This window comes from Dermacentor albipictus, chromosome 2 (genome assembly GCF_038994185.2).
Source record: "Dermacentor albipictus isolate Rhodes 1998 colony chromosome 2, USDA_Dalb.pri_finalv2, whole genome shotgun sequence".
Lineage (NCBI taxonomy): Eukaryota > Metazoa > Arthropoda > Arachnida > Ixodida > Ixodidae > Dermacentor > Dermacentor albipictus.
The window spans coordinates 85,014,221-85,026,708 of record NC_091822.1 but is presented as its reverse complement, the minus strand read 5'-3'; the positions used below and the strand labels follow the sequence as shown (position 1 = coordinate 85,026,708).

Here is a 12,488-nt window from a genome sequence, read left to right as displayed (position 1 = left end):
CAAAATGTAGAAGTTTAGAGCTTTTCTGCTGCATGTTACTCATCTAAATCTGTGAGGAAAGCATAACGAGGGCTAACATAATTATTGCCTCCCTGTTTGTACATGTACAGCTGGTCATAAAATTCCCTATGGTGCGGAACATTATCAATTATGACATTATGAGCTGTGCTCTCTACAACAAAGGCATGAAAATGCTCATCAAAATATCTTGTGTCAAGAATGGTGGCAAAAACAAACAACTTTAGGTTACAAACTGCAATCAGTGTCACTTTAGCAAACTCAGGAAGGTCATCATCTGGTACAAGCAAAGGTACGACAGCACCCACACTTAGCGTCCTTCCAGAGACAGTAACAGAATCCGCACAGTGCACGTCTGCTGTATTCGGCCAGAGTTCTCGAAGTCTGTCTTTCAAGAGGTCAGGTAATAAGTCTGGCTCTAGTCTCTTGCTCCCTATGATGGTCAGTGATTCTTGAGGTTGTGTCAAAGCATACATAAGCTGCATTTGATGTCGACGACTCAGTGTTGTTGAAATGTTCTTGAAGTTGCGTACTTTCCTAGTGAGAGACTTAAAAAATTGGTGCTTTGCTTCAAAACGCATGCAGGACAGTTTAGAAAGAGGGCCATAAAAAAGTAGAAAGCTGGGGTAATGAGTCAGATAGTGCATCTTTGGGATAATGCTGACATCTGCAAAAGTTTCCTTAAATGCACTGTAGAAGTCCTCAATAAGCACCTTCAAATAGGCAACAGAACCACGAGACACCTGTGGTGCAAGAACAATGTCCACTATAGCACGGAGCTCGAGGTATACTTGATACGCAGGATTTCCTTCTGGGACACTGTCTCCGACAAGCAGAGAGAAAAAACGAAAAAAGCAGAGCTTTTCAGCAGCTGACCCCTTGATGGTTGTTCTTCCAAACACTGCTGCACGTGACAGGGGTGGCAATCGAGACTTTTTGTCCCCTCCTCGAAGAGGAAATTCGGCAAGCCGCTCATTCAGCTGGTCTAGAGTTAGAAGCTGACTTGATACAATGTGCTGGATGACATGCTTCATGACAAATGGGATGACCCCTTCATAAAGGTCATGCATAACGTCTGGTGGCAACCCTTGAGTCACATCAAAAGAATTAAGAGCACTTAGACAGCTTTCACCTGTAACACCATAGGTATTAGAGAGAGCTGGATCTTGCTTTATGAGTTGAATATGACGGGCATGCATTTCCTTTGTTCTAATAACAAAGTCATCCTCATGCCATTTGTCATTAATTTCATTTCTGGTTGCCATGCAATACCGGCAGATAGGGCCAGATGAAAAACATTCACGGAAACCACCAAGTTGGTGGCTTGATAAGTTGTCACCACTCACAAACAAAAGTGAGCCTTTCACAACTTCGCCGTTAAGCTCAATGCCATTTGCTTCTAGTTGCTGCAGATCTTTAAGAAGTGGTTCAAGAATTTTATGAAGAGTGAATTTGGTCACAAGGGATGTCCTTGCAAGCATTACAAGGTATTTATCATTCAGCTTTGATTGCGATTGTGGTGGAAGATTTAAGATTGTTAAGTACCCAGCCAGAAGTTTATGCTTTCCGCGTTTGCTTCCCAGGGGGTTACATATTTCAAAGTCATCAAAATAGAGGTGAATGGCCAATAATCTTTTTGTGCTGGCATTTCTAAATATGCTGTGCTCTTTAAAATAGCTGCCATCAGATATGTCTTGCAAGAGGGTTGAACATGATTCTTTGAATTCTCCAAAAAGCTTGCGCACCCCAGCAACCGCTTTTATAGTTTCTAGGATCGGAACATATTCAAAGCACTCATCTTGGCAATCTGAAAGATACATGGCTTTAGGAGACACAAAAGGAAATACACTTTTCCAATAGTTCTCCCGTCCGGATTTCGTCGCAAGATGCTCAAGCCTTGTGATTTCCACTGAATTACATGTTGCTTTGAACTCTGTAATGAAGTGGAGCAAATCATTGGCAATTTCATTAGTCGTGCTTTCCGGTAATTGTCTCCCCTCTTGCCACTTCAACAGCAGAGAGGACAAATGCTTTGCACATTGATCACTGGTGTCAAGCACCACAGTATTGCTGCTACATCCCTATTCAGGCTCTTCATCACTGGACACACTGAAGGAGTCCTCGATCGCACCATGTGCACTGTTGAAGTGTACTGGCTCCACAGGGGTCTCACTGGTACTTGTCAGGAACAAATGGTTGTGGTGTTGCCTGACATGCTTCCGGAAGGTGCTATACAGTCTGTAAGTCTTGACACACCCTTCCAGATTGCAATGCCAGTTACTCTCTGTGCCATGCCATGTGCAGAAGTGCCTGAAAAGGGTAGCTAAAGAACACATTCTTTGGTGGCACCGGGGACAAGCATAGGCATTCGTCGAGTCCATCTGGAATAGCAAAGTACATTATTGAGAAAGAATGTAGTAATACATAGCTATAACAACTAGACAGAATGCGAAAGCTCCAGTGGTACCTGAATATCACCATTTACACTGTTAAACATCTTGCAATCACAGGAAGTTATCATTTGTATTTAATAAATTCATAATTTAATAATTCAATAAATAGACAAACAGCCCATGCATTGTGCGTTATGTAATACAGTTATCTTAACACTTGTATGCTGGTTTCATCCATCAGTTGGGAAAGAACATAGCATGTGATAGAATGCCTGATGCAAACAGGACAATATGGTTCCAGCAAAAAAGTTTTTGATGCAAACAGGACAATATGGTTTCAGCAAAAAAGTTTTTGAAGTACTTGTGTGCTTGATAGCAACCCACCCAGTCAAAACAAAACCATTGAGTTCAATGGAATCTTTCAATAGGAGGTAATAGATTCCAATTGGACCCAATGAAGTCACTGTATGAGTAATACCATGACCCCAAAAAATATTTGATAATAGTAATAAGCATAATCGTAATGTATAACTTAAGTAAAAGATCTTTATATTCTTGTGTGATCAATGGGTGAGAACCGTTTAGCTTTTTGTGAAGCTAAAAATTTCCTTTGGAACTACGGACTTCTTTTGAACTACTGGCACGACTTCGTCAACCGATTTTTGCTTGTATTGTATGTGTCTTACCACTTACACCAGTCTATTCTGAGGACCCTTCTTCGTCTACCACCCTGACAGCAGTCATCAGCTCTGACTTGACTCCTGCGCAGACGCAACAGCTGCTTGATTTGTTGAAAAAAAAACACGCTACTTCTTTTGACGTCTATTCGTTGATCTTGGGCCAAGCAACCGTTGCAGAGCATTGCATTCTGACAGATGACACATCCATCGTGTGGCGCCGCCCATACCGTGTGTCTCTAGCTGAGCGGAAAATCATTGACAATGTCGCCGGCATGCTGGCGTGGCATATATAGACCTGACGGAGGTCTCCCACAATGAAGGGATGCACTATGGGCATACTTCTCATTGAACAAAGCTGCCACTGTGTGTCCATGATTGAGTGGGCTTCCAAATCTGTGTGATATATCAAGGTTAAGATACATCTGTGGTTTTACTTTTTTTTCTTTCTTTTCTTTTCGTATTCTGGGTCATTCCATGTCAAGTGTCCCAGGCTTGGCAGCTCGACCATTGTAGACGTTTCTGGTTAAGTGGAGCATTTTTGACAAAAGAAGTCTTTCTCCCTCATGATCTGAAATTTTGTTCACTTATGTAAAAGTGTGAACAAAAATTGTATGAAATGTCTCTGTAGAGAGCCTGAAAAGCTCTGCCTGTGTATCTAGAGAGGCTGTGCTTAGATGCGTGTTTATTATGATGATTTAAACATTTATTTCTTCCACTGCTTGTTACATATCCTCAAAAGCAAAAGAAATCTTTTGTGTTAATTTTTTTAGAAGACTTCGTCTCTCCCTGAACATCACAAAACCTTTTTATGATTGGCTGTAAGTCATACTTCTTTTTATTCAAATGCTCACAGGCACAATGGGTATAAAGTTTTCACAAAAGAAAGGGCGTGTCCTTCATTACCATAACTACAGTGAACTAGAATGCCGTACACTTTGCCATAACTATAACCATCGCTACAGTGTTAGTCCAAGAGTGCCAATTATGCCAATAAGATAGCACTGTTGGCACTGACCGAGCGTTGCCTAATGCAGGTTTATCAGTAGGCCTGCATTAGGCAACATGCAGTGAAGGCCAATGCTGCCAGCTTAATTATTGGTATAGCCTATGATAAACTCGTATGCAAGACCTAAATGCAGAAAGAATATCTTTTTCAAGAGTACATTTCTCTCATATGATTATTCGCCTAAAGGACATCTACGATCAAAATGAATGTTAGCTGAATTGACATACACTTTTGATTAGGTGGCGAACTTCTTTCAAATTCTCGTGGAGATGGAAGGTTTTCCCCTGTATGGTGTTTTCTTTGTGTGTACTGCTTGTTATCCTGTCATTGTTTATAACCATCTCTTGATCATAATTTTGTAAATGTAGTTCCTGTACATACACCATTACACTGATTGTTATAAATACCATACGTAAAAAAAATAGCGCTGTTTAATGGTTGCGCGATTACGTATTCCGTACTGTATTGTGATAATTGTATAACTTTGATTCCACGTCCGTATTTCTTCTTTCATTTTAATTTAACGATTGTTCTGTGTGTGGAGCTTTTGTGATCCGCAAGTTGGTTTGCAATTCACTAAAAAAGTTGTTTGCAAATGCAAGGTTCAACGATATTTCGAGATATTTCCCAAATTGTGGGATGAAATACATGAGCGTTCCAGTTGCTTTTGTGCTCCAATGTATAAAACAGCTTTATGGTAAAAAAGTAAATGGAACAATGCATCTTCACAGCGAGTTTGATGGCACATATCTCTAAACTTGTGGCATTCTGGAAATTCATTCCAAGTGGATACGCCTGACAAGCTCACCGGCTACAATTCGTAAATTAAAATATGTGTCGTAAAGTCATTAACTAAGAAGTTAATTAGCGATTTTTTTAATTTGTTAAATATGTGCTTCGACTTTTCGTGTTACTAATGTCTGCCGCATCGAATAACCCGGCTAAGTGATAAGAATTATGCTACCTGCCACAGACAATTTCTAAAAATTCCGTAAAACTTAAAAATTAACACCCTGCATACCGGGTGATTCTACAAGGACTCTTATTTCAGGGGACGCTCAGTAAAATCCTCGCAAAAGTTAAGCTAAACAACAACCGTTCAATTGAGTTTACTGGTTATTCACATCATATATAAGATAAAGAACGCGGGAATACCCGCTGCATGCAACTTACCGTAGGAGCGTAACGCAGTACGCAGCGCCGTGGCTGCGTAACCTCCGGCTCACAAAAAGATAAATGTACTTATAAACGTCATCGCACTCTGGAAGGGAGCCCTGCGTGAAGTTGAACAGAATCTGAGCGCAGCACTCTGAAGGTGGTTCGCTCGTCGATGTTTCGCAGTTTCGCGCGCGAAAATAGCGCCAATAGCACCTCTTCCTCCAAGCGATCACTTTCTCTCTCTCTTTCCATATAGTGCAAGTGGGTGCTCACAGCGACAGCTCGCTTGCTTGTCGATCTTTCGCGCGTTGCAGATAGCGCCTGTTCCTCTCCACAATCACTGCATTTCTATCTCGATAGAAAGAAACTCTATTTAGATAGAAAAAGCGAGTACTTGTGACTTCCGAGATCCGTGGTAGGAAGGAAGAAGGGATAGGTGCAAGAGTTTCCACTGCTGTTTTCGGAGGCTGTGCTGCTTCTCCGAGTTTTACGTTAACAAATACCGTATTTGCAACAATATAATGGGAGCTGTTTTACGGAATTTCCTCCCCTAATAACGCGCCTCGCGTTATAATTTGGTTTCGGGACACGAATATAATGTGTTCATTTTATTTAATTTTATCCTATGCTTCAAATTGTAGCGAGTTAAACCACATCGATTGACACGCTTGTTTTCCAGCACCTTTTCTTTTTCTTCTTGTTCTGCCTCACGGTTGTTGTGAATAATATGCGGCAACTTCGCGTTTTGCTTTATATATATAGTCAGAGACCCCGGTCTCCGCCACGAAGATCCGGAACATCATGCTGTACATGTATTCCACATGTTTTGAAGAGACGCACTGATTGCCACTTGCAGGGTGTAAAAGGTGCAGAAGATCGATAGGTGGCGCCACTCTGGTTATCTGGCTGCATATCGTGCTCCGTTTTCACCCGTCCTTGGCCCGGTCCAGGGCCTTGCCCGCCCCTGGGTCTACTCTTCATCTTTTCACGAAGACTTCCGCCACAAGTGGACACCATACGACTCCCGGTCCGACGCCAGGCTGGCCCTCCAGGCCCCTCCAAATCTACGAAGCGGCGCGGCGCCGCGCTAGCCCTAACTCGCCGCGCCTGCACCTCTGACATGCAGCGTCTCACGAAGACCCGCCAGCCGACAGCCACCAATGCCCCGCTGGCCTCCTCTTCTACCGCCGCCGGTGCCACTGAGCCTACTCTGTCAACGCTGAATGTTACCAGCGACGTGCCTAATTCTAAGCCGGCAGCCCTGCCTCAACCGGCTGCGTTCCTGCACTCCGCACACGCCGCCGTGCATATTCCGGCCACGTTCAACGCTGTGAGCAACGCTGAGAGCTCTGACTCGACCGCCGCGTCGCAGTCAGGGTTCGTCGCCTCAATGCCTCCTACGACCAAGTTCCACGCTGTCAGCGACGCCAAGAGTCTCGGACCACTAAACGTGTCGCAGCCTGCAGCGTTCACCGTCGCCGCCACGGATGCCGCCGCGTCTATTCCGGCCACATTGGCGCCTGTTGTAAAGTGCTGCAATCAGACATCAGAATCGCAGCTGAACGCGCTTGTTGCAGCCGCTCCCACCGGATCCACCACTTCTGCCGTGCTGGACAGTGCAAACTCTACGCCCACCAACGTCATTCCCAATGTTTCGAGATGTGTTTCTGTCGCCCCTACCTCCTTGACCCCTGTGTATCCGGCTGACGACTCGTCGGCGGAGATGGATTTCACGTCGTCCCCAGACAACGACCATAATACGCCATCATTAGAAAGCGGCTGGAGCACCGTCAGTACCAGCCGCAAACCTGCCTCCGCCGCCCGCCCTCGCACCGAGCTCATCTCAGTTGGGATCCAACTTCTGCCCGGTACCCTCACTCCCAAGCTGCCTCTTTACGACTTGCTTGCCGCCATCGTCTCCGCCGCACATCTCTCCTCCAAAACCAGCGCAGAGATCACCCTTCAGGCCAAGCCAGCTCAGAGCCTTGTATTTCTGAAAACACACTCCCCTCTCACCGCCCAACTCCTACTTTCTCTCACGCATCTTCAGCTCCACGGTAAGCCAATCACCGTCAAAACATATGCCCCCAATCCTCCCATTTCCTGCCTCGGCGTCATTCATAACGTTGGTGGTCACTTTACTCCTACTCAGCTCATGCATGACCTTGAATCATACACGACTGATATTCTCGCTGCTCGTATGATGGGCAGCACAGAATCAGTGCTCATAACCTTCGCTGGCACCGTCATACCCCACTTCGTATATTTTAAACGCGTCGCTTTCCGATGCCGCCCTCATAAGCCTAAGCCCCCCACATGCACCCGTTGTCTTGCTCTGGGACACCGTGCTCACCAATGCCCTCAGCACGACGTTCCGGCCAAGTGCCGCCGTTGTGCTGCACCCCTACCCGCAGATCCTACCGCTCACGCGTGTGCCCAACCATGGTGCATTCATTGCCAGGTAAACACACATCCCTCTCTCGACCCCACTTGCCCCTTCCTCCTCGCTAAACAACGCGAGTGTGCCAAAGCCGCGTTTCTCCGTCGCACAGCTTTGCGGAGGGCCACGAAGCCCACCCCTTCTTCCGCCTCCTTTGCTAATCATGCATCTCCGTCAAGTCAGGCTCCATCACCTCCAGGCTCCTACGCCGCTATAGTCAAAGGGCCCTCGGTGCAAGCATCCCTTTCTTCCTCTACTATACCCTCGCCATCCCTGACTGACGAGAACCGCTCCTTCGATCTCCGGCTCACAATGCTTGGGCGTCACCAGCGCGAACAACAGCGCATCTCCCAAGATTTACAACAGCAAATCCACGCATTGACACAAACCCTAAAGACAACAACCTCCTCTCTTACATCCCAGCTTACCAAGCTAAATGAGCACCTTGCCACGCTCATCACCCCGTCCCCTAACGCCCAGGTCGCCCCATTGGCTGACCTGGTAGAAACCACCACCACTGCACACCACACTCGCTTGCTTCAGCTCGAAACTTCGATTGTCCAGATCCTCACCACCCTCCAAACCCAGTCCAAGCAATTGGAATCATTCGCTTCTATGCTGGGCTCCCTCCAGGAGTCACTGCCCCCGGCCAAAAAGAAGGAACGTGTCCCCGCAAACTCTTCTACCTCTAATCTATCGTAAACATGGCGCCTGGAGAGGACCTCGAGATTGTGCAGTGGAACTGTCGAAACCTTCGCCACAATAAGACCCCCCTCCACCAGTATCTCCTCACCCGCCCTTCCCTGCCCCATTTTCTCCTTATCCAGGAGACTCGGACGGCCCGCACCGTCCCAGGTTACCGCGCCTACCATGCCACGACGGGCACGCCGCTTGCGTCCATTTATGTACGCAGCGACGTCCTCGTCGAGCCACTTGATATCCCCTCCAACCTCCGTAAATATTTAGTTGGTGTTGTGTATTACCGACCTTCATCGCGCATCTCACTCGCCTTTATGTCTTTCTATAATCCCCCTGCCACATCCTCTTTGTTCACTGCCTTGGGCAAGTTCCTTCATTCTATTCCCGCCACCACCCATCTCCTCCTTGGGGGCGATTTTAACGCCCCTCACACGCTCTGGGGCTACCCCCAGACCCTCAAGCCCGGCCGCCTTCTCCACTGTCTTGCCCAGGAACGCCACCTCACCCTTCTTAATACCCCTGGCTCCCCTACTCGAGCGGGCACTGTCTCACAGCGCTCCACGACACCCGACCTCTCTTTCTCTCGGGGCTCCCTTTCCTTTCACTGGCAGGTCACAGCTGAAACACTCCTCAGCGACCATTTCCTCATTCATATTACCGCTTCACTTTCCCACATCCCTCGATCGCACTCAACCACTCACACTGACTGGCACGCATTTCGCACTAATCTCCTTTCCGCCTCCTTTGAATCTTACGATGACTGGACGTCGCGCATCTCCGCTGCGCTTTCGACCAGTAGCCGTCGCGTTCGCTCACGGCATCCTATCCCAGACCCGGATCCTCACTTTCTCCGTTTATGGCGTCGGATGAAACGTCTCCAACGTTCTTTGCGCTCCCAACCCAAGAATGCCCAACTTTCCTCTCGGATTGCTGCTCTGCGGGGCGAGATAGTCGCCCATGGCACGTCCCTCGAGCATTCTCGTTGGAGTGCGCTTTGTGACGGCCTCGATTCTGCATTACACTCGCGATCCACGTGGTCCCTTTTTAAATCTTTCTTAGGTACGAAGCCTGCACTTGCTCCCACTCTAGCAAAAGCCCTCACTCAGGGGACTCCCTCCGAGGTCTTTGACAAGATCACTTCTTTGTATCTCCCACCCCCTCTCACACCTTCCTACCCAGCCTACTCTGGCGATCCTAACCCAGACCTCGACCGCCCTTTCACTCTCCGGGAGCTCGAAGCTGCCCTGGCTGCTAATGCTTCTCGCTCGGCTCCCGGTGAGGATACCATCACATACACTACACTCCGCAACCTCCCCGACCACTCCAAGGAATTCCTCCTTCAGACTTTCAACAATGCCTGGGACAGCGGCTGCTTGCCGAGCGCTTGGACATCCTCTCTTATTTCTATGATTCCGAAGCCGGGCAAACCTCCCTCCCTTTCTAACCTTCGCCCTATCTCCTTGACGTCGTGTGTTGGCAAGACCCTTGAGCGAATGGCTTTGACTCGCCTCTCTGATCTTATTGAAGCGAAAGATTTCTTCCCCCACTCTCTTATCGGCTTTCGACGGCGCGTCTGTGCACAGGACATGTTCCTGATCCTCCAGCACACCTTTCTCTCACCCAATCCCAGCCAGATCCACGCTCTTGTGACTGTTGATGTCCGCAAGGCCTTCGATGGTGTGTGCCACGACCATATCCTGTCTCAGATCTCCTCCCTAGACTGCGGACACCACATGTACTCTTATCTCCGCTCCTTTCTCTCTAACCGAGTGGCTCGTTTCCGAGTGGACACACATCTGTCCGATCCCCACCCGCTCACCCGTGGCACTCCTCAAGGTGCTGTTCTCTCTCCTATCCTTTTTAATCTTGCTATGACCCCTCTCGCCTCCCAACTAGCCCAGATTCCTGACCTCCACCACATCTTTTATGCCGACGACATCACCCTCTGGTGTTCGTCTGGTTCTCCCGGTCACGTACAGGACACCCTGCAACGTGGCCTCGATCTCATTAACTCCTTTCTCCCCACTGCTGGCTTGTCACCTGCTCCGGAGAAATCCGAGCTTCTCCTTCTTAACTACTCCTCATACCAGCGCTCCCACAACGCCCTAATCTCCCTACATCTTTCCGGCTCTCCCATTCCTGTTGTCCCCCAATGCAAAGTTCTTGGCTTCCCGTTACATGCAGCCAAGAATGTGCAAGCCCTACACCACGCGGTCAGGACTTGTCACTCGGTAACTCACCTCCTGCGGCGCGTGGTCACTCGGCGCTCGGGCCTCCACGAGGCTCATGCGTGTCGAGTTGCCCATGCGCTCGCCCTCAACAAGTTCTTGTACTTTGTGCCTTACGTTTCCTTCACCCACACTCAGCTTAACACCCTCGAAACCGCCCTTGTTGGCCTCTACAAGGCAGCTCTCAACCTCCCTATCACCACCTCCACTGCTAAGCTCTTTGCCACAGGCCTCTTCCATCCTCTTCGTTCTCTTCTCTCTCTCCACCGTGACTCCCAGCTTGCCCGGCTTTCTCTTACCCGTCAGGGTCAGTGGTTACTGGCCCAGGCGGGTATCTCTCCCATTCCCGTTTCCTCCTTTACCTCTCCAAAATCCACCCCGGCGCCCAATCTTCGCATTCTCCCCCTCCCGTCTAATATGTCCCCTGTCCTACATGCCGGCCGTCGTCACGCGGCCGCGCAGCATCATTCCCCCCTCTTTACTACCCAGGGAGTAGCCTACACGGATGCCTCTTTCATAGCCCCTCGAGGTTCCTGTGGCTACGCTATCTACCATCCCCACCTCCCAGCACCTGAAACTCACACGAGTGGGCCGTACCTACACCCTCCGGATGCACTCTCTCTCGAGGTCCTTGCCATTGTACATACCCTACAATCATTTCCCTCCCTGCCCTCGCTCCCAGAGTACACGATATACACCGACTCCCAAGCCGCCATTCGCCACATACAGAACCGCACCCTACCCCATTCACTCCAACAAGAGGTCGAACGAGCGGTCTCCGCACTGCAACCTTCCACCGTTTTCCTCCGCTGGGTCCCTGGGCATTCGGGGATTGACGGCAATGAGCTGGCCCATCAGCTCGCCCGTGATGTTTTTAACCGGGCACCGTTGATCCCCTGGTCGGGGCCCTCGCAGGATTCTGGGGGACTCTCCCTGCGCCGCACTATCAAGGAAGTTTACCTCCAGCTCCGTCTCGACAAGCGCCTCTACCCTCCCCCTCATCCATCACTCACTGTGCCGGAGGTTCGCCTTCTGCGGCACATCCAAATGAATGCACTGGTTACCCCTTCCCGCCTCTTTCTCTATCGCTATCGCTCCGACCCCTCCTGTCCCAACTGCCCGTCTACTTATGCAGACCTATCCCATTGCCTATTCTACTGTCCGACTGCTCAGCAATCAAGTTCCTACCCTCCCCCTTCGCTTTCCATCACCACCTGGCTCGACTGGCTTGGCGCTGAAGGTGAAGAAGAACAGCGTCGACTGGCCGCCCAGGCGGTCGATATGCTCGGCCTGTAATTTTTGGCTGAATAAAAGTCTTATACTACTACAAAGGTGCAGATCCCTGATGCCTCCGAGAAAAATGAGAGCTGAAACATCGTGTTGGTGTCGAGCAAGACTTGGCAATCTGTGTTTCTTTTGCTGCATTTTGACTCGTGTAAATACCTTCTTAAATAGTCAATTAGTTTTGTTCCGGAAGCGAAAAGACGCACGTATTTTGTCGTTGCTTCGCCATGAAAAGTGCCTTTTATTGGACAGTTACGCCATTCAACAGTCGGCATTACAGCCGAACCCGCACAGTAGAGGGCTTAATTTGTGTGCAAGGATCGAGATTATAAGTGAACAGCAAGATTTTGTTGTGCTAGTCCGTCGACGAAAGTATATATTTTGACCGCAAAGTGCCTTCCTGGCGCGTCGGCAGAATATTTCCATACAGAGCGAGTTGAAGATGACGCTATAATTTCAGGCCCCTGCAGGGCCGCCTCTCGCGATGGTAAAACTGTCGATCTCCTCACCCTATTTGATATTGAGTCCACGCGTTGCAAATGGGGCTTGCGACAGCATCTCATATACAGGTTTTATTTACAA

At 48.7% G+C, this 12,488-nt stretch overlaps 1 protein-coding gene across 1 annotated transcript; it reads left to right on the top strand.

Moving 5' to 3' along the window:
- The first annotated feature begins 6,375 nt into the window (after positions 1–6,375).
- On the top strand, positions 6,376–8,397 carry LOC139055732 (uncharacterized). Its single transcript, XM_070533264.1, has 2 exons — positions 6,376–7,312; positions 7,808–8,397. The coding sequence occupies exons 1-2, from the start codon at positions 6,376–6,378 to the stop codon at positions 8,395–8,397; spliced, it is 1,527 nt and encodes a 508-aa protein (XP_070389365.1).
- The last annotated feature ends 4,091 nt before the right edge of the window (positions 8,398–12,488 follow it).

Excerpts from the sequence above, each read along its gene's own strand:
- LOC139055732 (XM_070533264.1), top strand. The coding sequence starts at position 6,376 with ATGCAGCGTCTCACGAAGACCCGCCAGCCGACAGCCACCAATGCCCCG. Across the intron at positions 7,313-7,807 it reads CACGCATCTTCAGCTCCACG|CTTTGCGGAGGGCCACGAAG; the intron begins GTAAGCCAATCA and ends TCCGTCGCACAG.